This window comes from Sphaeramia orbicularis, chromosome 8, assembly GCF_902148855.1.
Source record: "Sphaeramia orbicularis chromosome 8, fSphaOr1.1, whole genome shotgun sequence".
NCBI classification, from domain to species: Eukaryota; Metazoa; Chordata; class Actinopteri; order Kurtiformes; family Apogonidae; genus Sphaeramia; species Sphaeramia orbicularis.
In genome coordinates this window covers 5,863,969-5,885,669 of record NC_043964.1, presented here as the reverse complement: position 1 = coordinate 5,885,669, position 21,701 = coordinate 5,863,969, and the positions used below count along the sequence as shown (strand labels likewise).

The 21,701-nt window shown below is 37.9% G+C and overlaps 3 protein-coding genes across 3 annotated transcripts; 2 read left to right on the top strand and 1 right to left on the bottom strand.

Moving 5' to 3' along the window:
- Positions 1-1,993: 1,993 nt before the first annotated feature.
- On the bottom strand, positions 1,994-6,542 carry LOC115424982 (migration and invasion enhancer 1-like). Its single transcript, XM_030142406.1, has 4 exons — positions 6,429-6,542; positions 6,111-6,208; positions 5,849-5,925; positions 1,994-2,507 (listed from the first exon to the last, which is right to left on the bottom strand). Exons 1-4 carry the CDS (start codon positions 6,458-6,460, stop codon positions 2,424-2,426), a joined length of 291 nt encoding a protein of 96 aa, XP_029998266.1. The 5' UTR covers positions 6,461-6,542; the 3' UTR covers positions 1,994-2,423.
- Positions 6,543-10,656: 4,114 nt separating this feature from the next.
- Positions 10,657-17,788, top strand: LOC115424130 (GTPase IMAP family member 8-like; the record flags this gene model as incomplete). Its single annotated transcript, XM_030141233.1, has 3 exons — positions 10,657-11,365; positions 16,205-16,915; positions 17,124-17,788. Coding segments are annotated over 3 exons (2,085 nt in total), but the record flags the coding sequence as incomplete, so codon positions are not given.
- Positions 17,789-20,423: 2,635 nt separating this feature from the next.
- On the top strand, positions 20,424-21,314 carry LOC115424129 (uncharacterized). The gene is made up of 2 exons (XM_030141232.1): positions 20,424-20,442; positions 20,542-21,314. Exons 1-2 carry the CDS (start codon positions 20,424-20,426, stop codon positions 21,270-21,272), a joined length of 750 nt encoding a protein of 249 aa, XP_029997092.1. The 3' UTR covers positions 21,273-21,314.
- The last annotated feature ends 387 nt before the right edge of the window (positions 21,315-21,701 follow it).

Sequence of the window (21,701 nt, the reverse complement as noted above, 5' to 3'; positions counted from 1 at the left end):
AGAATTTTGAGATTAAAGTCAGAATTTAAAAAAAAAAAATCAGAATTCAAAGATTAAAGTCAAAATTTGGTCTTTTTTCTCATAATAATAATGTAATCTAAATATGGACCATTAGAAGGAAAAGAACGTTTTTATATTTCAAAAATTCATCAAAAATCTTAATTTCTTAAAACTGTGAGCAAACTTTGTAGAAATCGTCCCGAGAAAGATACATAAAAAAATTGAAATGAACCTGACCGGTAGTTTCGTAGATGTTCGCTAACGAAAATGAACACAACAGCTCATCAGTCGGTGATATAAAAAAAAACAAAAAAAACACAGATCCACCGTATTTACACAAACGTTACATTTATTCAAAGTCTTCATGGTCAGTTTTCACATTTGACAGAACATTGAGGCGTTCTGTGCAGACGGTTCTGGGTCAAAGTCCGATAGTTCGGTTGGTTTAGTCACGTTTGAACGACCACACATATGGATTTCTCAGTCTCTTTCACCTTAAAATTAAGTTTATCACATTAATTTTCTGACATTTTACGCCAGGTTTCATTCAACACACGTCAGATGTTTCTGTTTGTGCTGCTTCTTGTCATTGGGTCAAAGGTCACATCAGATAAAAACTTTAACCTTTAAAACCCATTTAGTTCAGTTATTTGTGTTGTTTTTTTAAGCCGATGCACATATTTTTCTTGTATTTTGTTGTTTTATCTGAAGAAAAAAAGAATGAGAAACAAATATATGTGATAATTTCAAACCTGGAAAAACACGACTTTTGCACAGACGTTAAAATACATGATCAACCCGACTTAAAATCAAATGTCTTAATTTTTTTGGGGGGGAAAAATGCTGCGACAAAGACAGATTAAGACTATTGTATAGATTTAACCACTATGAAGACAGACGTTTATTTTATAAGACTGAGTTTTTGCATTCACCGATTACACATTATTCAACAGTACCTCCATTTTTCCAGTTTGTCAGAATTTAATGCTTTAAAACAGGGGTGTCAAACATACTTACATACTTACGGTTACTGGCATCGAACTGGTTTTAAATCAGGTTCCACAAACACCAATACAAAATAATGACACTAAATGTGAAAAAAATGAGAATTCCAAAATTTTCTTCATTTTAGTGCAAAAAAAATAACATTAAATTATGAAAATATTTACATTAACTATCCTTTAACAACAAAATGTGAATAACCTGAACAAATATGAAAAAGAAAATTAAGTATAATTTGAAAAATATTCTGTTTGTTATTACATGTTTAGTGCTTTTATATTTCCAATCTGAAAATCACGTTAGAATATTGTTAAAATCACTTATTTTTCTTAAGAAATTTCAGTTTTTTTTCAGAATATTTACACTTTCTTTTTTGGATACTTTGTAAATATTTTCATATATTAATGTTATTTTTTGCACTAAAACAAAACAAAAAAATTGGAGTTGTCATTATTTAAAGGTTATTACGCCAAATGTGACAAAAAAAATAAAAATTCTTTGTTTTAGTGTAAAAAAAAAAAAAACATTAAATGATGAAAATATTTACATTAACTATCCTTTAACAACAAAATGTGAATAACCTGAACAAATATGAAAAAGAAACTCAAGTGTAATTTTAACAGTATTCTACCTGTTATTAAATATTTAGTGCTTTTGTATTTCTGATCTGAAATGCACATATGGTAGAATATTGTTAAAAATCGCTTATTTTTCTTAAGAAATTTCAGGATATTTACACTTTTTTCTTTGGATAGTTTGTACATGTAAATATTTTCATAAATTAATGGGGGTTTTTTGCACTAAAACAAACAGAAAAATTTGTCGTTGTCCTTATTTTTTATCAGTTATTATGTTATAATTGGAATTAGTGGAACCTGACCTAAAATGAGTTTGACGTCCCTGCTTTAAAACATTATTCGGCATAATTCAGCGTAGACCTGGTGCAGAAGCAGGAGCTGAAAAACTCCTTTTACTTCTAGTTTGCATTTTCTTTGCACAGGAAGTGGCAGAAGTGCAAGCAGAATCAGGAAATGAATATATATGAAAAAAAACCCAACACAGATCAGGCAGTAAAAGAGAACAGGAGGCAATGAGGCGTCAGTAAAACCAAAGGGAGCTCCGTTGGACTCTTCTGCTGCGTCGTCTCCTGCTCTTTGTTTCCGTCGGAGGGAAAACCCGGCGTTCTCTCGTCAAACCGTAACCATATTTTCATATTTGAGGCTACGGTTATCATTAACAGCCTGGACTTCCACGGCGGCAACAACGACAGGAGGCGGAGTCTGCTCAAAGCTCTCGTCTCTGGTGGGAGTGGACTTTAGGACGAGGCCTGAACCCCGGTCCAGAACCAGGACCGGGGTGGACCGGATGTGGTGGCGGGCCGTTCCTGATGACGCTGGAGGCCGCGGCGGACACGAAGGAGTTTACATGATGACGCAGGGCGCGCGGCTTTTGCTGATCTTCTGCAGAGGTTGACCGTCGTGGGCCTTCTGCACCACGTTCATTATCTGAAGGAGGGGTCACATGGGTTAGAGAGGGGGGCGGAGTCACAACAACCAATGAAAACAAACCACACAGTGAGCAACAGGTTTTTATATGAGTGAAGAGATGGATGCAAATGTATGGTAGACAAAGTTTAAAGCAGATGTGTTTGTTTTAAAGTTCAACTGGAGCAGAGTTCATTTAAAACTGGAGCACTGGACTTAATTTATGTTCAAAAAAACATTCAATGCATCTGTAAGTACTTTAATTCAAATGTACCATTACTTGTTTTTACTTTCCAGTACTTTTATTATTATTATTACTTTTTTCTGATCTGTACTCTATTTTACAAGTGTGTATTTGTGTCTGTTTGTGCAATAACTGTTTTTATATGTCTGATGTGTTTAACTTTTGTTTCTATTCATGTCTTTTTTCCTTTGGATTCCATGGCTCAGGGAGACGCACAAGAATTCCAATGTAACTATACTGTGATGTATCTGTGCATATATCTATAATCCATATAGTTGATAGTGTTTATTATCTATCTATCTATCTATCTATCTATCTATCTATCTATCTATCTATCTATCTATCTATATATATATATATATATATATATATATATATATATATATATATATATATATATATATATATATATATAGTTGATAGTGTTTATTCTATAGTTCCATAGATGGCACAGGTTTATAGTTATGGGTATTTTTTCTAGTTATTGGTCGTTATACTGATCACTATGTGAAAAACCATTGTGATCATATTTGATCTTACAAACAACACAAATCATATACAAACAACACAAATCATATACAAACAACACAAATGATATTCAAAGCCAAAAATAATCTACGACCAGGAAACATACAGAAATGATTCACTGAAAGGGAAGGGAGTTTTAATTTAGGGGTAGATTTAATTTCAAAATTCAGAGGGTGTGCACTACTAGGAAAAGTTTGAGCATATGTGTGTGTGGTGTTAAAGTCTGGAATAGACTGAGGGAGGAGCACAAGGAATGTTCAAACAGAAGACAATTCAAAAACACTTAGAAGAACATGTTTATCACAACATATAGGGAAGAGGGTTATTAATTGTCACCATATGTTCACTGTTGTTTATGTATATATTTAGTTCCTTGAGTTAGTTCTTATTTGTTTATTTATTCGCCAGCACAACTAAGAAAGGCATTGGTAAAAGATTATATGTGTATTTGTATGTGTGTATATGTATAAACGTATATATGTGTATATGGATGAATGAGTGTGTGTGTATGTGTGTTTGTGTGTGTAAATAGATATATAAATATAGAAGAGTAATGTAAAAGGAAGAGGGACATTTATTATTAATAATACTGTAGGGAGAGGGGGTAGGATTAAATAAGTTATACTTCTTCCCACCCCTTTTTGGGCATGTAAATGGAATTATTGTGCTTTTCTTCTGACTAAGAGTGTTATGATTCTTGATATTTGTATTATTATCTATGTTTTGCAAGTGCATATATGTTAAATTTCATTGCATATTCGGAATAAATCACTAAATCACAAAAATCACAATCATATGCCGAGTTCATATTTACTCGTCTCATCTTTGACACTCATGACAGTAAACAGTACCGTCTGTCCTACATCAGACACAGCTGGCCCACTCAGTCCCCACTGTACCCCACTGTCCTCTGGGTAAAGGAGGGTCACTTTGGGACATGTCTAATCTCTGATGTGGGACATGTCTAATCTGTGATATCAGTGTAAACAACAGCTCTATCCAACCTGGCTGAGTGTGTACTTTGTGTTTGGAACACAACAGTGCATTTCTATTCTCAGGTGCAGTTTGTTTCCATGTGTGCAGAACTGTGGGACATTATCACCTGGAGTATTCAGGCTCAACCTGTTTTACTTCATAACAATTCTACGAACCATAGTCTGTACAAACATCATTGCATCTGGTCTGTTCGTGTTGCATCAGGTTTTCAATAGATGTTCTTTATATCATTTGATTTGAAGTTTTTACTTTTAATTATTATTTCAGTTGTATCATATTTTTATTCTTTATTTCTTTTTTGTGTATTGTTTATTTCTGGGGAGGTATTTATCCTCTCCTGCACAACAGTGTTACTTGGAGGATAATTTCTTTTCTTTATTTTTTCATGTTGTTTGTGATGTGCAAATAAATAAATAGTGAATGTTGACTGGATTTTAGGCCAATATTTTCACTGCATTTAACAATGGCTTGTAAAACATACCAATAAATCCACATGAATCACAGTCTACGCTTGTGTGTATATTATTATATATTACATTATGTATATATTTACAACAGTTTACCAGTTTGGGATCAATAAAGTCTGTCTGTCTCTCCATCTATATATATATTCATTACTATATAGGACAATATAGAATATTATATGTATTTATATTATATATATATATATAGACATGGGTTTTTTTTTGTTTGTTATTTTAGTTTTTATTAATATCTGAGATTGCTGGTACTGGTATGATAATTTGTAAATGGATATTATTATATTATTAGTGTATATAGGAAGAAGGATGTGTTATATTGTTATATTATTATTGTTATTATATTGATATTCATATAAAATAATAATTGATATTATTTATACAGAGATCATAAGGAGTACAGATTGGGGGTAGGAGTATGTAAGTTTTTACTTCTTGCCACTCCTTTTCGAGCATGTTTAATTTTATTTATTGTTTTTTTTTCTCTTTTCTCTTTTGTTCAATTATCAACCGTTTATGTATCGTTACTGATATTTTCCTTTCACTGTCTACATGTTCAAAATAAAGATTTCACTTAAAAATTACATTTTTTTTACTCATTTGAATGACTGTACAATAAGCCTGTTTCATGTCATCAAATAATACATATTTAAGTGTTTCATGTCTCATTGTATAAATTATACATACACACAATAACAGCATCATTATGACTGGACTGCTTTTCTGATCCTTGACTATAGTAATGTTGATATGAATTTATTTATTTTTTCTAACTGGTGCAAGTCAACATTTATGCTAACTTTGGCATAGTAACATTAACATTACATACTACGTTCATTAATGTGCAATGTCCTGTCCAAATACAAATAATAACATGTCAAACTATTCCTATATTTACTGCATAAGATGGGGAAAAAACTGTAATCTGAGAAATACCTAAAGCTATCAGATAAATGTAAGGAGGGGGGGGTGCCTCTGAGTTGCAGAAAATGTGCAGAAAGTTGCACAGAATGGACACATTTAATTATAATATTGATTAACTATAGAAAAGTCCAGTTGTGTTGTGTTATATTCCAGTTGTGATGTGTGTTTTCTGCAGAGTTTGCGTGACTCACATCATCCTCGTATGGGAATCCGCCCAACTCAAGCTTGGAGAAGATCAGCTGCCCATTGATTTCAATCTCAAAGCTGGCTATTAAAGCAAACAAAAGAGCATGACATCAGATTAGGGCTAGTGCGTTCTGGAATGATCTTTGCCTTTGTTTACTCCTGCATCTACTTTATGGGGTGTGTGTGTAAAAGCTAAGGCTAAAATAACTTCCTATGTGATGACTTTTCCATCAGTGCTTTGAATTATTTACGTTAAACCTTACTTACATGATCTTCCCACGAAGCCTGACACCTCCGCATCGGGAAACTCACCCTTAACCACACGGGCGAGTTCCTGATAGCGGGGAGCGTATCCTCACTTACCACTAGAAGAAAGAAAAACACAGAAAAAACAGGTTTTATTCAGTGGTTTCATCTGTAAACTTCACTCATGCTAATGCTAATACACTGATTTTAGCTAGGCTGGAAGCTAATGGAAGCTAGCGTTAATGTCAATCTGCTCTCAGATTTAGACAAACACAAACAGAAGTGCATCAAGTGGAATATAAACAAAAAACATAACATTATAATTAAAGCCGTGATTACCAGTATTCGACTCGTATTGTCACCACTCCCATTGTTGCGCTTTAGTTGTAGCTCCTGCGGCGTCACTGGTTTGAAGTCGACTCTGTGTTAAGTAACAGAGTACTGGAGGGGGCGGGGCTTGAACATACACAAAAAACGGAGATAGGAAATGAAACCTCGCGAGATGTGACCAAAGCGCTGCCATCTTAGTAGGGGCGTCAGGGTTAGAATAGTTTATTAATGTACGGCGGCTGTTCAAACGGAAGCTTTAACCACACGGAAACAAACACTATCTATCTCTTTTTTGTTTTGAAAATATTTTCAGAACCGTGGGAAGTAGTGTGTGTTCACACAAAACCCCTGAAAACGCTGTAGGATATTTTTGCCTTGCCTTTAGTTGGCGCTGAAAAGCTGTGACGTCCCCAGGTAAGATGGCGCTTGAAGTTTTTTGGGTTTTTTTTGAACAATGAACAATTGAACAGAATATATACATAATAATATTACAAAAAAAGTAAGATAAAAAAAAATAGTCACACTTCACAATATATATAATATATAATACAGTTCCAATATATAGATACAAATGTAAGTACAAAATAATAACAATAATAATACTACTAATAATAATAATAATAAAATAAAAAAGCTCGAGGTATAAAAATAGAAGCTATAAAAATTAAACAAGATTAGATCCTTGACATAGTCTTTTTATTTCCTAAAATACGACGACTAATGCTAATGTGTTGATGGTGGGCGGGGCTTACAGGCTCAGTATTTGGCCTTCGTACGTAAATCCCAAATGAAAGTAGAACCTCACAAAAGATTCCAAGTTCTCCATTATGCGACGAGTGGGTACGACTTTACTCTCCTAAGTTATGATAAAGTTTAAATTGAAATTATAACGTTATTCCTGTAATATGGTTTTATTCTCAAAATATGACGACATTATTCTGATAATATTATGACTTCATTCTCATAAAAATTATGACTATTGTTGTATTCGACTTTATTCTCTTAAAATTATGTGTCTTATCTCAGTATTTTAAACTTTATTCTTGTAGTGACTAGTGTTTTTATTTTATGTGGCCCTAATACACCGTTGTACTTTTTTCAGGTTAGTCACATTTTTTTGTGAAAAGATAAGAACATTTTCATGCAATGTTCTTTTTTTTACACTAAAACAAAGAGAAATGAAACTGTCAGTATTTACAGGTTATTATGATAGTATTTTGCTGATCTGACCCATTTGAGGTTGAACTGGACTGAATGTGGAACCTGAACTCATATAAATGAAAAGGGGCTGGACTGGACCCTGTGGTGGGCTGGGTGTGGTCCAGGGGCCTCATGTTTGACCCCCATGCCCTTCTTCCTCCTGGTGTATTGGACAGACTCCAGACTCTGTGGACCCACTTGGGTGTTAAATCCCAGTCTGATCATTTTCCTGAGGCGTGTTCAGGTTGAACTGAGGAGTGGGTGTGGTTTAGTGTCTCTGCCGTCTGCATCGCACCGCTGTTGCCACCGGCGATGGCGACATTTTCTGCAGATATTAATGTTCTACTGTAAATAACAAACTGACTTCTGTTTGAGTGATTCATCAGCCTGTGAAAAATGAATGAAGTGTTTTGCAGTGTTTCAGGCTTTTATCCCACTGTCTGTGAACGAGTCCAAATGCATTTATGGGTCAATATGACTGAGCGGCGCCTTTAAAAAAAACAAAGATTCCAACTTCATGAGCATCAGTGTATTTGAAACATGTGAGTGGAAGTCTGTTGTTTCCTTCTGTCTGTGTCACAGTCAGCAGACTGAAAGAGAAAGACACCAGTCACACTGGAAAATGAGGTTTTATGGAACGGAACGGTGGATTTCCTGCAGAAGTTCACTTCCTTTTCTTCTCTTTCCTTTTCTTTCTTTCTTTCTTTCTTTCTTTCTTTCTTTCTTTCTTTCTTTCTTTCTTTCTTTCTTTCTTTCTTTCTTTCTTTCTTTCTTCCTTCCTTCCTTCCTTCCTTCCTTCCTTCCTTCCTTCCTTCCTTCCTTCCTTCCTTCCTTCCTCCCTCCCCTCCCCTCCCCTCTCCTTCCCTCTCCTTCCCTTCCCTTTCCTCTCCTTTCTTTTCCTTCCTTCTGTCTGATCACTCATTAAACTCAACCTTCAGACTCATAAACCCATAAAACTCAAACCACTGAGCTTTGTCCATTTTCTCCAGGATCTCACACACACACACACACACACACACGTGAATAAAATATGTTTGTTTTAAAACATAGTTTTTAGCTGATTTTCCAGATGGCGACCAGTGAACTGTCCACATGTAAGTTCTGATTTTTACTATTTAATAAAACCAGGTAATGTCAACAGCATGTACTAATATTATGTTTAATTATTGTGTTGAATTCTTTTAACTTATGTTCCGTATATTTCCTGTTGACTGTTTAACCTTTAAAATGTTAATGTCGGTGTCAGCTCTGTATCTAGTGTTTTTTTTTGTTGTTGTTGTTGTGGTTCATTTGTATTTTGTTTTATTTTCTTCTACATTGTACAAGTTACAGTCTCGTACTGCTCTAATTTCAAGATTTAAAGACGATAAATAATAAAATACAAACACATTCGTGATGAACAAAGACAAAAGTATCAGGTTTTTTTTACACAAATAAGTGACTGATTAACTGACACTGACTGATAATTGACCAATAATCAATGATCTTCAAGTTACAGCAGCTTTGTTTCTGGGAAATGAGTCTTTAGAAGATAAATGAAAAATAATCTTACCAAACAGGTTTCCCAAAAGAACATTAAAAATATATTAGATCTACTTTGATACTCTAAATTTAACCAAAAAGTTATGTCAGTCTTAAATAAATGTGTTTTGGTTATTTATAATGAGTGCATTTTAATTAAATTGTGATTTTTTTCCCCCCTAGTTTTAAGACCTAATATTATCTTTTTTTCTATTTTTAATAAACCTATCCAAGCCTATTTTTCCTACCACATTGTCAGATTTCTTTTATTTAATACAAAATACTTTAATTAAAAAAGAATAATGACCTTCATTCTAATTATGATAATTTCAGATATTAATTAACCTATAAGTGACTCATAGACTAATTCTTTCAGCTCCTAAAATGAGATTCAATGAATTATTTTGCAAAATAATTAGATTTTTGTGGCCAATTTAGTCAAACCCTCAACCCATCTCACTGTAGTCTTTCTTCTAAACCAGAGCTGTCAAACATGTGGCCCGTGGCCCAAAACCGGCCACAGAAGGGTCCAGTCCGGCCCATGGGAGGAATTTACAAAGTGCAAAAATTACACTGAAGATATTAACGGTTAATGGTGTTAAACTGGTTTTTAGTTCAGGTTCCACATTCAGACCACTATGAACTAAAGTAAAATAACAACATGATAACCTACAAATAATGAGTCGGAATTTTCCTCTTGGTTTAATGTGAAAAAATTATAATTTTGATTATACCTATAAATAATGACAATTCCAAACATTTCTCTTTGTTTTAGTGCATAATCTGCACAATACAGTTGTAATGTATAAAACACACATAAATATTTATTTTACTTTTTTATATATATTTGTAATTCATCACCTTGAGCCAAAAATACCAAATACTTAGTAATTGTAATTTTTTTTATCCCTTTAAACGCCATGTTTGTAATGTAAACAAACCATATTTTTTGATGAAAAAAAAATTGTATTTTTCCTGATATACTGCATAAAAATTGGATTACCTTTTTTTTCCATCTTGTCATATGTCAGAGATTTACACCAACACTGGTACATATCCATTTTTACCTCTGCCAAGGAGGTTATGTTTTCATCTGGTTTGTCTGTTTGTTTGTCTGTTTTTTTGTTTGTTTGTTTGTTTGTTTGTTTTTCTGCCAGCAAGATAACTCAAAAAGTTATGGAAGGATTTTGATGAAAATTTCAGGTAATGTTGATACTGGCACAAGGAACAAATGATAAAATTTTGGTGCTGATCGTGGGGGGGGGGGGGGGGGCTGATCTGCCTTGGTGGAGGTCTGCGCTCTGCGAGTGCTTTTCTAGTTATTTTGGGTTCTAGTCAAGTGTTAAAGGTTAAATGTGTCAGTGTGTATTTTCTACTCACTTGGGTGTTAATGTAGGAGTTTAACTCTGACATATAACATGAAGTGTAAAGTGTTGCTCACCCGGATCCCAGAAGTTTATTTTACTGGTCTGTATGTGACCCCTGAACTAAAGTGAGTGGAACACCCCCGTCCTAAACTGGTCTCTGTTTTTCAGGGGACGTCTGCTGTTCTTCTCAGTTAAAGATCGTCCTCCTCGGAGGCAGAAACTCTGGAAAGAGTCGTGTGGGGAACCTAATCTTAGGCAAAGAGGAGTTTGTCACCAAGGAGAGGACGTGGAGCTGCCGTAGACTGGGCGTCCGGTGTGGACGGCGTCTCACGGTGGTGGACTCTCCCGGGTGGTGGTGCGACTTCGGCGTCCAGGACTCATGTGAGCTGGTGAAGGCGGAGGTCCTGGGCAGCGTGTCCATGTGCTCTCCAGGCCCTCACGTGCTGCTCATCGTGGTCAAAGCCAGATCGGCGTTCTCGGAGAAGCGTCGTCGGGCGGTGGAGGAGCACGTGGCGCTACTGGGGGACCCGGTGTGGGCTCACTGCACGGTGGTGTTCACCTTCAACGACAAACGCAGACTGGTCAAAGCGGAGGACGTGGTGGAGCGGGGGGGGGCGGGTCTGCGCTGGCTGAGCGACAAATGCGACCGGAGGTGTCACAGCGTCGCCTTCAACGACGACGACGCCCAAGTCCAGGAACTGCTGGAGAAGATGGAGGAACTGGTGAGAGCCAATGGGAACAGAGAGTTTGAACTGGAGGGACGTCTGGGACAGGAAGTGTCCGAGCAGAGGAGGCGGGTGGAGGACAGGGCGCGGCGGAGGTTCGCCAAAGTCAAAGAACACCGAGCTCTGATGAGAGGTGAGACGACCGCCACATCCACCTGAGGTTTAGGGCAGGAGGTCCACCAATGACCCAAGGGTTGGGGGTTCGAGTCCTGCTCTGTCCTAGTCATGTGTTACTGTGTCCTTGGGCAAGACACTTCACCCCCCCCCCCCACTTTGCCTCCAGTGTCACTCACACTGGCGTATGAATGTGTATGAATGTTTGGAGGTGGTGGGAGGGTCCGTTTGGCGTTGATTGACAGCTCATCCCCAGACAATAGGGCTGTGTATCGGCAAAAATCTGGCAATACGATACAAATGACAATACTAGGATCACGATACAATATGTCACAATATATCATGATACTGTTAAAAAGGCAATTTTTTGTTTGTTTCTTTTTTTCTTAATGATTATTTCCTTGAAGAATTGAATTTAACGCCATTTGATCGCGTGTCAGTGTACGCTAAGACCTCTGGTTTACATATCCGTAACCGCTAACCCTAATCGCTAATTGTGCGGCATTTTACGTGTAGTGAAAGCTAATAATGCGTACAAATAACACATCAATTAAAAGTGGTGTGTTATCTGTACGCAATTCGTGATATCACGTTGTAGAAGTTGTGAAAATTTCCTGTAAACTCTGGAGTAAAAGAGCTGCGTATAAGCCGGGAGTCGGACGTCCACAGTTCAGTTTCACTTTCAGTTTCACACCAGTTACCGCATTAATGGAACAAGCCCCCCCACCCCTTTGTGTTTATCCAGTGAATCGATTAGTTTTTAAAATAATCTACATAATCTACATCGTTAGTCGCAGCCCTATTTCACACAAATAGAAAATCAAATTATTATTTATTTATAGGTTTTTATTTGTATGTTTGACATCCGTGCTTTTGACTAGGGCTGTGTATCGGCAGGAATCTGGCGATACGATACAAATCACAATACTAGGATCACGATACGATATATCACAATATATCACGATATATCATGATACTGTTTAAAGGCAAGTTTTTGTTTGTTTCTTTTTTTTTTTAAATGATTATTTCCTTGAAGAATTGAATTACACCAGAAATCTGCACAAATACTAAACACATTTTTATTTGATCCCAACAGGATCTAATGTTCTATCACAAAATGTTCCTGTGTTCAAACTGAAATTCTGTTTTACAGACATTACAGTTTCAGATCCTGTTCAAATGTTCATATTCTATTAGTTCAGAACGAACAACAGAACAGTATTTTAGTTCAATTCCAACAAAGGAACTAATATTATTTAATAAAAGATGTTAAATAATAATAAATAAAATATAAACAAAAAAGACATTCAAAAAACAGTAATGAACCTCCACAATATCTGCATTTGAGTAAATACCTAAAAATATCGATACAGTACTTTTTAATATCGATACAGTATCACAAAATTAAATATTGCGATATATTGCAGAACTGATATTTTCTAACACCCCTACCAGAGCAGGTGTGGATACAGATGTAGTTTAATAGTCTGTCCAGTCATCTGGGTTTATCTGGAGTCGCTTTTCCATCGACCCTCAAATTGCATAAATATGTCTTGCACATAAAAGTTTACCGAATGGAAAAATTACAATTTCGCCAAAGAACTCGTTTTTTGATGAAAAGTTTTTGTGCTTGCAAGAGGTGGTTTTTCGATCATAGTTAAATTGGTATATCATGCAAAACTGCAATGGAAAGACCTTTTTGCGCAACTAGAGTCACGTGAAAAAAAAAAAAAAGGATGTTGACGGATGTTGTAACAAGAGAAGAAGAAGAGTTTTAAAGAAACATGTGGGTGTGTGTGGACACACCAGGAAACCACATTTTTTTTTATTTGGTATGAGATAGAGGGGGAACCAGCATTCTAGATTCAAAACTACACATATTTATGTTCATGTTTATGGAATGACTTCTACTGACATCTCGCAATAATAAATAAACAAATCATCACATTTGTGATTTAATGGAAAAACCGACATTACGCACTTTGGTTTTTTCAACATTTAGTAAATCTCGGTAAACTTTTGCACATATGTCCATATACCATACCAAGATAATTTTTACTAGCTCCATTGGCAGATTTTTTTGCTTAATTCAAGATTATTATTATTATTATTTTTTACTTAATTCAAGCTTAATTTTTTTGCTTAATTCAAGATTTTATTTTTTTTTTGCTTAATTGAAGCTTAATTATTTTTGCTAAATTCAAGATTTTTTTTTTGCTTAATTCAAGATTTCTTGTATCTCACCGGAAAGTTCCTCTTTAGGTGGTTCTGTCTGATTTTAAGTGTGATGAGATATTTGGACTAGAAATGAGAAAAATACACTGAGTTAGATTTAGATTTTTTTCAATGAAAACTCACCTATTTTCATTCATTCATTTATTCATGTATGTATGTATGTATTTATACTTATCGATCTATCTATCTATCTATCTATCTATCTATCTATCTATCTATCTATCTATCTATCTATCTATCTATCTATCTATCTATCTATCTATCTATCTATCTATCTATCTGTCTGTCTGTCTGTCTGTCTGTCTGTCTGTCTGTCTGTCTGTCTATCTATCTATCTATCTATCTATCTACCTATCTATCTATCTATCTATTTTATTGGTTTATTTAATAAGGACCATGTATATTTATGAACATTACTGTATAAAAAAATACACCCATGTAAATATGACTAGAATCAGTCAAAATATCTCCTTTTTATCAGCAGTCTTTAGGCAGGTGACGGAAAAAAACATAAAACAGTCAATATTAATATAGCACCTGTTCGCTATAAATGAAAAAATGAAAAAATACAAATAAATAAATAAATAAAACAAATAGACATAGGATGATGACATGGGCATTAGTTTATACGTTCACCTCCTTCCTTCATATTTACATATAATTAAACAGGATGAAACTTTATGGAAATGTAGTTCATGGGTCAAAGACAAACTCATTACATGTTTTTATAGCATTAACACAATAAACCTGAGAGTTTGATGGAGTTACAGAAATAAAGACCTGGATGTATATGCTCATTTTTGCATTTTTATCTTCTGTCTTCACCCTGAATTTGACTGGTGTTCAGTTTTCAAATAATGTCTTTGTCCTTCACACTCTGGTTCTTGTTGAAAATGTTAATCTCCAAAAAAAAAAAAAAAAAAAAAAAGATTCCGATTCAGATAAGCTTAATTTCTTTTGAGCCGTGAAACAGAAACCACATGACTTACCTTCATCCAGACCATTATTCATATCAGAGTTCAACGGTTCCAGAACCAAAGGAACAAAAGGGTCATTGGATTTGCATCTGAACCCTGGAATGTGGAGTCCAGATGGAAGTGGTTCAGGTTCAGGGTAGACCACATGACATGGGTCCGGGGTCCTTCCCCTGCAGGTTTGGGACCAGTTTTATCTACTGAAGGGAAGGGTGGTCGCTGTTAGGTCATCAGACCCATCAGATCTATTCCACAGGAACATGGATTCAACATGAGATTTGATCAGTCATCTGCATAAACCTTTGAACTCAGAGGAAGTCTGGGTTCAGTCGGACCGCACCAGACGAATAGGAACAAAAAACCTAGAAATAAGGTCGACTCCAAATGATTCAATGTGTTTTAGAGTGAAAAAAGTGAAATTACATGATGAAAATGTTTATATCGACAAACTGTCTTTTTTAAAAAATCTGAAAAACATGAACAACCATGAAAAAACTGAAATTTATGAACAAAAAATCAGTTTAACTTTACCAATATTCTGCCTCAGTTTATCATTTCCACATGTTCATTATATCGCACAGATCACAGTGGCTCTACAAATACACAAAACATTTAATAACAGACAGAATATTAGTACAATTACACTGATTTATATTAACATATTTCAGTTTGTTCATATTTATTTAGTATTTACTTATTTTTCTATCAGAATTGTATTTTTTTTTTTTTTTTTTTTTTTTACACTAAAACAAAGAGAAGAGTTTGTATTTGTCATTATTTATAGGTTATTGTGTTTTTATTTGACTGGTTCTGGCCCACTTTAGATCAGATTGGTCTGAGTGTGGAACCTGAACAAAAATGTTTGTTAATATCTTTAGTGTCATTTCTGTGTTTCATGGCCCAGACTGGACCCTTTAGTGGGCCAGGTTTAGCCCACAGACCGTAGGTTTGAAAGCACAGTCATAGATAAGAATGTAATTTTTTCTTTGTTTTAGTGTAAAAAAAAAAAAAAAAAAAGGAAAATTTCATTAAGAAAGTGTGAACAACAATGTACAACCTTATATATCTAAGGAAAAATGTATCTTAACTTATCTTACTCTACCTTATCTTATCTTATCTTATCTTATCTTATCTTATCTTATCTTATCTTACCTTACCTTACCTTATCTTATTTCAACGTACCTTACCATACCTTAGCTTATCTTGCCTCGCCTCACCTTACCTCACCTTACCTCACCTCACCTCACCTTACCTTACCTCACCTCACCTCACCTCACCTTACCTTACCTTACCTCACCTCACCTCACCTTACCTTACCTCACCTCACCTCACCTCACCTTACCTCACCTCACCTCACCTTACCTTACCTTACCTCACCTCACCTCACCTCACCTTACCTCACCTCACCTCACCTCACCTTACCTCACCTCACCTCACCTTACCTTACCTTACCTCACCTTACCTCACCTTACCTTACCTTACCTTACCTTACCTTACCTTACCTTACCTTACCTCACCTTACCTCACCTTACCTTACCTCACCTTACCTTACCTCACCTTACCTTACCTCACCTCACCTTACCTCACCTTACCTTACCTTACCTTACCTTACCTCACCCTACCTTACCTTACCTTACCTTACCTTTCAGAGAGGTTGCGGCCCATGACTGATATCAGGATCGTGTTGGTCGGAGCAAAGGGTTGTGGGAAATCGTCGACGTTCAACACCATCTTAGGCAGAGCGGACACGCCGCCGTTCAGCCGGACGTCCCGCTGTCGGGTGGGGGACGGCGTGGTATTTGGCAGACATGTGACGGTGGTGGACACCCCCGGCTGGTGGAGGAACTACTTCTGCCACGAGACCCCCGTGTTGGACCGGAGGGAGCTGGTCCTGGCTTTGTCCCGGTGTCCCCCGGGGCCTCACGTCTTCCTGCTGGTGGTCCGCGTGGACAGATCCTTCGGCGAAACCAACCGCAGAGCCGCTCAGGAACACGTGGAGCTCCTGGGCGAAGGTGTCTGGGCCCGAGCCCTAGTGGTCTTCAGCTTCGGGGACTGGCTGGGGGCCGCCACCGCCGAGCGTTACCTGGAGACGGAGGGGACGGCCCTGCGGTGGCTGGTGGACCGCTGCAGCAACAGGTACCACGTCATCAACAACAGAACCAGAGGGGACGGCTTCCAGGTCCGGGAACTGATCGGCAAGATCGAGGAAACGGTCGCCGGCGGCAACGGGAACTGGCACTATGAGGTGGAGAGGAGGGTGACGGAGACGCTGGAGAGGAGGAAGAGAGGAGAGGAGGAGAGGGCGGAGGAGAGGAGGAGGAGGAAGGAGGAGCAGAGGAGGAAGGGTCGGACTCAGATGGGTGAGGAAACCAGGGGGGTCAGCATAAGGCCTGGGGGCCAAAACAGGCCGCAGGGGGGTCCGATACTGGACCACCAGAGGAAGTTAGAAAGAACAAAATTATACTGAAGATTTTAACGATCAGTGGTGTCGAACTGGCGTGAAATTAAGCCGAACTGCTGAACTGATTTTCATTGTTCCTGTGACCTTTGACCCATCTTCTTTTCCAGAGAAGCTCCGCCCCCTGTCAGAGCTCAGCTTAGTCCTGGTCGGCGGCAGGAGAACCGGTAAAAGCTCCTGCGGAAACACTGTCCTGGGCCGACAGAGCTTCGACGCAGACGTCCAGACGACCTCCTGCGTCCGAAAACAAGGAGAAGTTGGCGGAAGGACGCTGACGGTGACGGACACGCCGGGAGGCTTCTCCGTGACCTCTGACCTCCTGCGACCTCTGAGCGCCGTCCTCCTGGTGGTCAATGCCAGCGCCGCCTTCAGGGACGAACACAGGGAGGCCGTGGAGCAGCAGCTGGAGGCGGGCGGAGTCCAGGCGTGGAGGCGGGCCCTGGTTCTGTTCAGCTTCGGGGATTGGCTCGGAGACGCCGGCGTGGAAGAGCGAATCGAGAGCGAAGGGGAAGCGCTTCAGTGGCTGGTGGAGAAGTGTGGAAACAGGTACCACGTTCTAGACAACAAACACAGGGACGGAGGAGCTCAGGTTGGACAGCTACTGGAGCTGATAGAGGAGATGATGGTGGACGACAGGATGGACGTCTGTCACAGGGGAGATCATGTGACCAGAGGTGTGTCATCCAGACCAGAACAGCTGATGGAGGAACTAACACTGGACCGAAAGGACTCAGAAGACCACGGTGGACATCAGCTGACCCACCACTGTGAGTAGAACCTCTGTTGAATCCTCAGCAGCAGCAGATGGAGACGTTATGTTTGGTTTTCAGATGCACTGATTTCCAAGAAGTTTGAGGTGTGGTGGAAACACTAACCATGCATTTTACCAGGGATTCTTTTACTCAGGTCAATAAGTTCCTGGTAATAAGAAGTTTCTGGGAGTCTGATGGAAAAGGGGCTCATTTATGGTGGCACAGTATTCGGGATGTAACGATTACCGGTATAACGATAAACTGCGGTAAAATTGCAGACGGTTAGTATTACCGTTTAAATTCTAATTATCATGATAACCATGTTTGATTACCACACTTTTAGGGGAGAAAACCCTATGGAAAGATCTGCTTTAATGTCAAATATTTGAGTATAGTTTTAATTTATTACAGTTTTGATTTTCTATACCTAATATTTGGAACCAATATTCACTTCTAAAGTTTTTGAAAAGCTTTGTTAAGCATCTGTGTGTTATTTATGCAATAAATTATATACATTTTTCAGATCAGATTTTATATATTTTTTGTCCTTTTGTGTTTTTATAGTAGGTTAAAAATATAAAAATAAAAAAATAACAGACAGATGATATAGATGAAGTTGTGCTGAAAACATATCCCAAACATGGGTATAGTAAACATTTGTTTATATAGTATATAAAGGCAAAATCAAAAGGACTGAAAAACGGACAAAATAGACTCAGACCACTAAGGGTTAATATCTGAATGTTTCCGCCAACAGAAGGTACATTGTACCAGTTATTTAATTTTATTTTTTAGTTTTAATTTTGTTCTTTTAAATACAACTTGGTTAAATTCTTTCAGTGTGTGTATTAGTACTTTTTGAACATTTTGAGCAGTTTCAACAATACTGCGATAATAATAACTGTGATAGTTTTGGTCACATTAACCGTAATTTGAAATTTTCATATCGTTACATCGTTTACCGTGGGGTCAGTGTGATAAATTCATGGGGCCCAGCATTTGTGTGTCCAGTGGATACAGGTTAGAAGCTGTGAGAATTTCATGTAATATCCGCTGAAAAATAGAAGAATAGAACCAGGAGTTGGATGTTGAAAGAATGGAAAGTTTCACTTTTGTTTCACGCTAGTGTTAGTTTATGGACCGCACCCCCATGTATATAACTGGCCCCCCCCCCCCCCCCCCCCCCCCCGTTTTTTTTGACAAATCGCACCCTGTGTATAAGTATCAATATCAAGCAGCATATGTCAATGGCAAATATCCGGTTTGATAACATAAAGGGCGTTTGTTCAAAAAAGGTAGAGAACCACTGATCTACACAGAAAAACAAAGAAATATGTAAAATATCAGTATATAGTTAAAAAAAAAAAAAGAGCACCCCCCCACCATTTTTTTGACAAATCGCACCCTGCACACACCATTGTTATAAAATATGAATTTAAAGCCCAATATTTATTCAAGGGCTTAAATGTAATTCTGAGGTATTTGTAATTGACTTTACTTGACGCTGTAAAACAGGAATTTCAACAAAGTGAAAAAAAAAAAAAAAAAATGACATCTGGAAGAAGAGCTTTAGTTTTTGACTAAAAGGAAAAACAATCTTCGTCCTGCATTTTTTTCCACATTAGGTCAATTATGGTCGCTCAGCTGCATTTGTTTAGTTTTGAATAAATCCAGCCAAGGTAAAATTGCTCCGTTGGCAGATTTTTCTGTCAAATACGTGACAAGTTGGTCACATTTATAGACATATTTGGCTTGTCTGCAGCAGAACTGTGTTTGCACTGAAAGTTCAGAGCAGTTGAACTGTTACTGGAAACGTTTAGTTGAAGTTTATGCTGAAATATTTGGTCAAACCAGAAGGAATGAGTTCACAGACATCTGCAGCAAACAGGTATTTAAGAGGGTTGAGTCTGGGTTCAGTTTAAGAGTCAGAAAGTGAAAATCTGATCATATTTAGGTCACATTTATGCATTTAGAAGAGACAAAAAATGCTGTTTATTATATGTACAGTTTATTTTTTTGCATATGATATAAATTAGACATTCTGATACACTGAGCTTTCATCTAAGAAGTTTACTGGTTCTCGGTCAGTTATGGTCGTTCAGCTGCATTTGGTTAGTTTGGAATAAATCAAACCGAGATAAAACTGCTCCGTTCTGTTTAATACATGAAACATTTAGAAATATTTGGCTTGTCTGTGGTAGAACTATATTTACAGTGAAAGTATAGAATAGAATAGAATAGAATAGAAAAAATAAAATAAAATAAAATAAAATAAAATAAAATAGAATAGAATAGTAAATAATGAAATAAAATAGAATAGATAACAATAGAATAGAATAGAATAGAATAGAATAGCTGTTACCACTAATACCGCTAATACTGCTAACAGAGCTAATACTGCTAATATCGCTAATACCGTTAACGGGTTCACAAATATTTGTCATAAACAGGTATTTCCGAATGTGAAAACCTGATCATATTTATGCTGAAGAAGAAAAAAAATACACATATTTTCCCACATTTCTCGTAACTAACTGTATGCAGTGCAGTTTCTTTTTGCATATCGTTAGCCTCATAGCGTAATTGCCTTCGTCATATTTTTAGCCAAATTATGAAATCCGTATAAAATGAATCATCAGCTTCACTATCGGGGGACACATGGGAGGGACCACATGTCGTAAAAGACGAGCAGACCCTGGTGGACAGATAAGAACACACAGCTGGAGTTTGTATTTCCTGTTTGAACTCACCCATTGGTGTATTTTGTCGTCCACAGCATCTGACCCGCCCCCGGCCACGCCTCCACCAATCAGCTCCAAGACTCCAGATGCAGCTGGTCCGATGGCGGTGTTACCTTCAGGACGAACGGGGACCTGGACCAGGTTCCTGGACAGACGGGTCCTCAAGTCCCGCTTAGCCTCAGCGGTCTGCGGTACAGACGGGCCGTGGTGGACCGAGGTGGACCAGATGGGGTTCAGGGTAAACCTGCCCATTTGGTTTGTGTCCGACGACCCTGAAGGTCAAAGGTCAGCCCTCAGATGTCCTACAGCCGTTTGGTTCCTACCTCCAGCCCAGACCAGGACGCTGACAGAGGACAATGTCAGCGACGGGCGGCTTGTGTGTAGGGACTGGACTCTGAGGAGGTCTGGAGGTCTGAGGGGGGTCCCAGGGTCTGGAGGTCTGAGGGGGGTTCCAGGGTCTGGAGGTCTGCAGGACCACCAGGGGGGCACCAGCCTGGAGGAGCTGGAGGCCTTCATCGACTCCTACGTTCAGATCTGGGAACAAACCATGGAGTCGTGTTATGGAGGAGAACCCGAGCCGGACCAGGTCTCAGACCAGAGGGGGGACGACGTTCTGGCGACTATTAGTGAAAAACTATCAAAGCTGGACGTTCTGGAGGAGATCAGACTGGATTTAGCAGAACTGAAGAAAAGTCTGGAGACCAGCCTGAGAAGCATCGAAGAGTTTAGAGAAAACAGCCAGAAGGATCCTCAAAGTCCACTTTGACTCATTTAACCCTGAAGACCCAGAACTGAAGTCAGATCCCAAATGAAGGTTTCTCTAGATCCTCCTGAGACCCTGTAAGCAAAAGATTTTGGTTTTTTTAAATTACATAATTGTCTTGACTGGAAACGTTATGATGCCACAGTTCTTCAGGTAATTATTTTAAATGAAATGTTTCTTTTGCAGTGGACAAGTTTGTTTGTTTTTTTTTAAATAAAGATATGAGATTGTTGTCCACCACAGAGGACAGAAATGAACAGCTGGGTCTCAGGAGGATATTCAGCTTTTCTTAAGTGATGTAACACCATTTATTCTCCCCCTCTCTCTGTATCGCTCTCTCTTTTCTCCTCCTTTCCTCTCTCTCTTTAACCCCAGCTGGTCCAGGCAGACGTCCGTCCTCCTCAGTCTGCTTCTGCTCCAGGTTGAAACCTG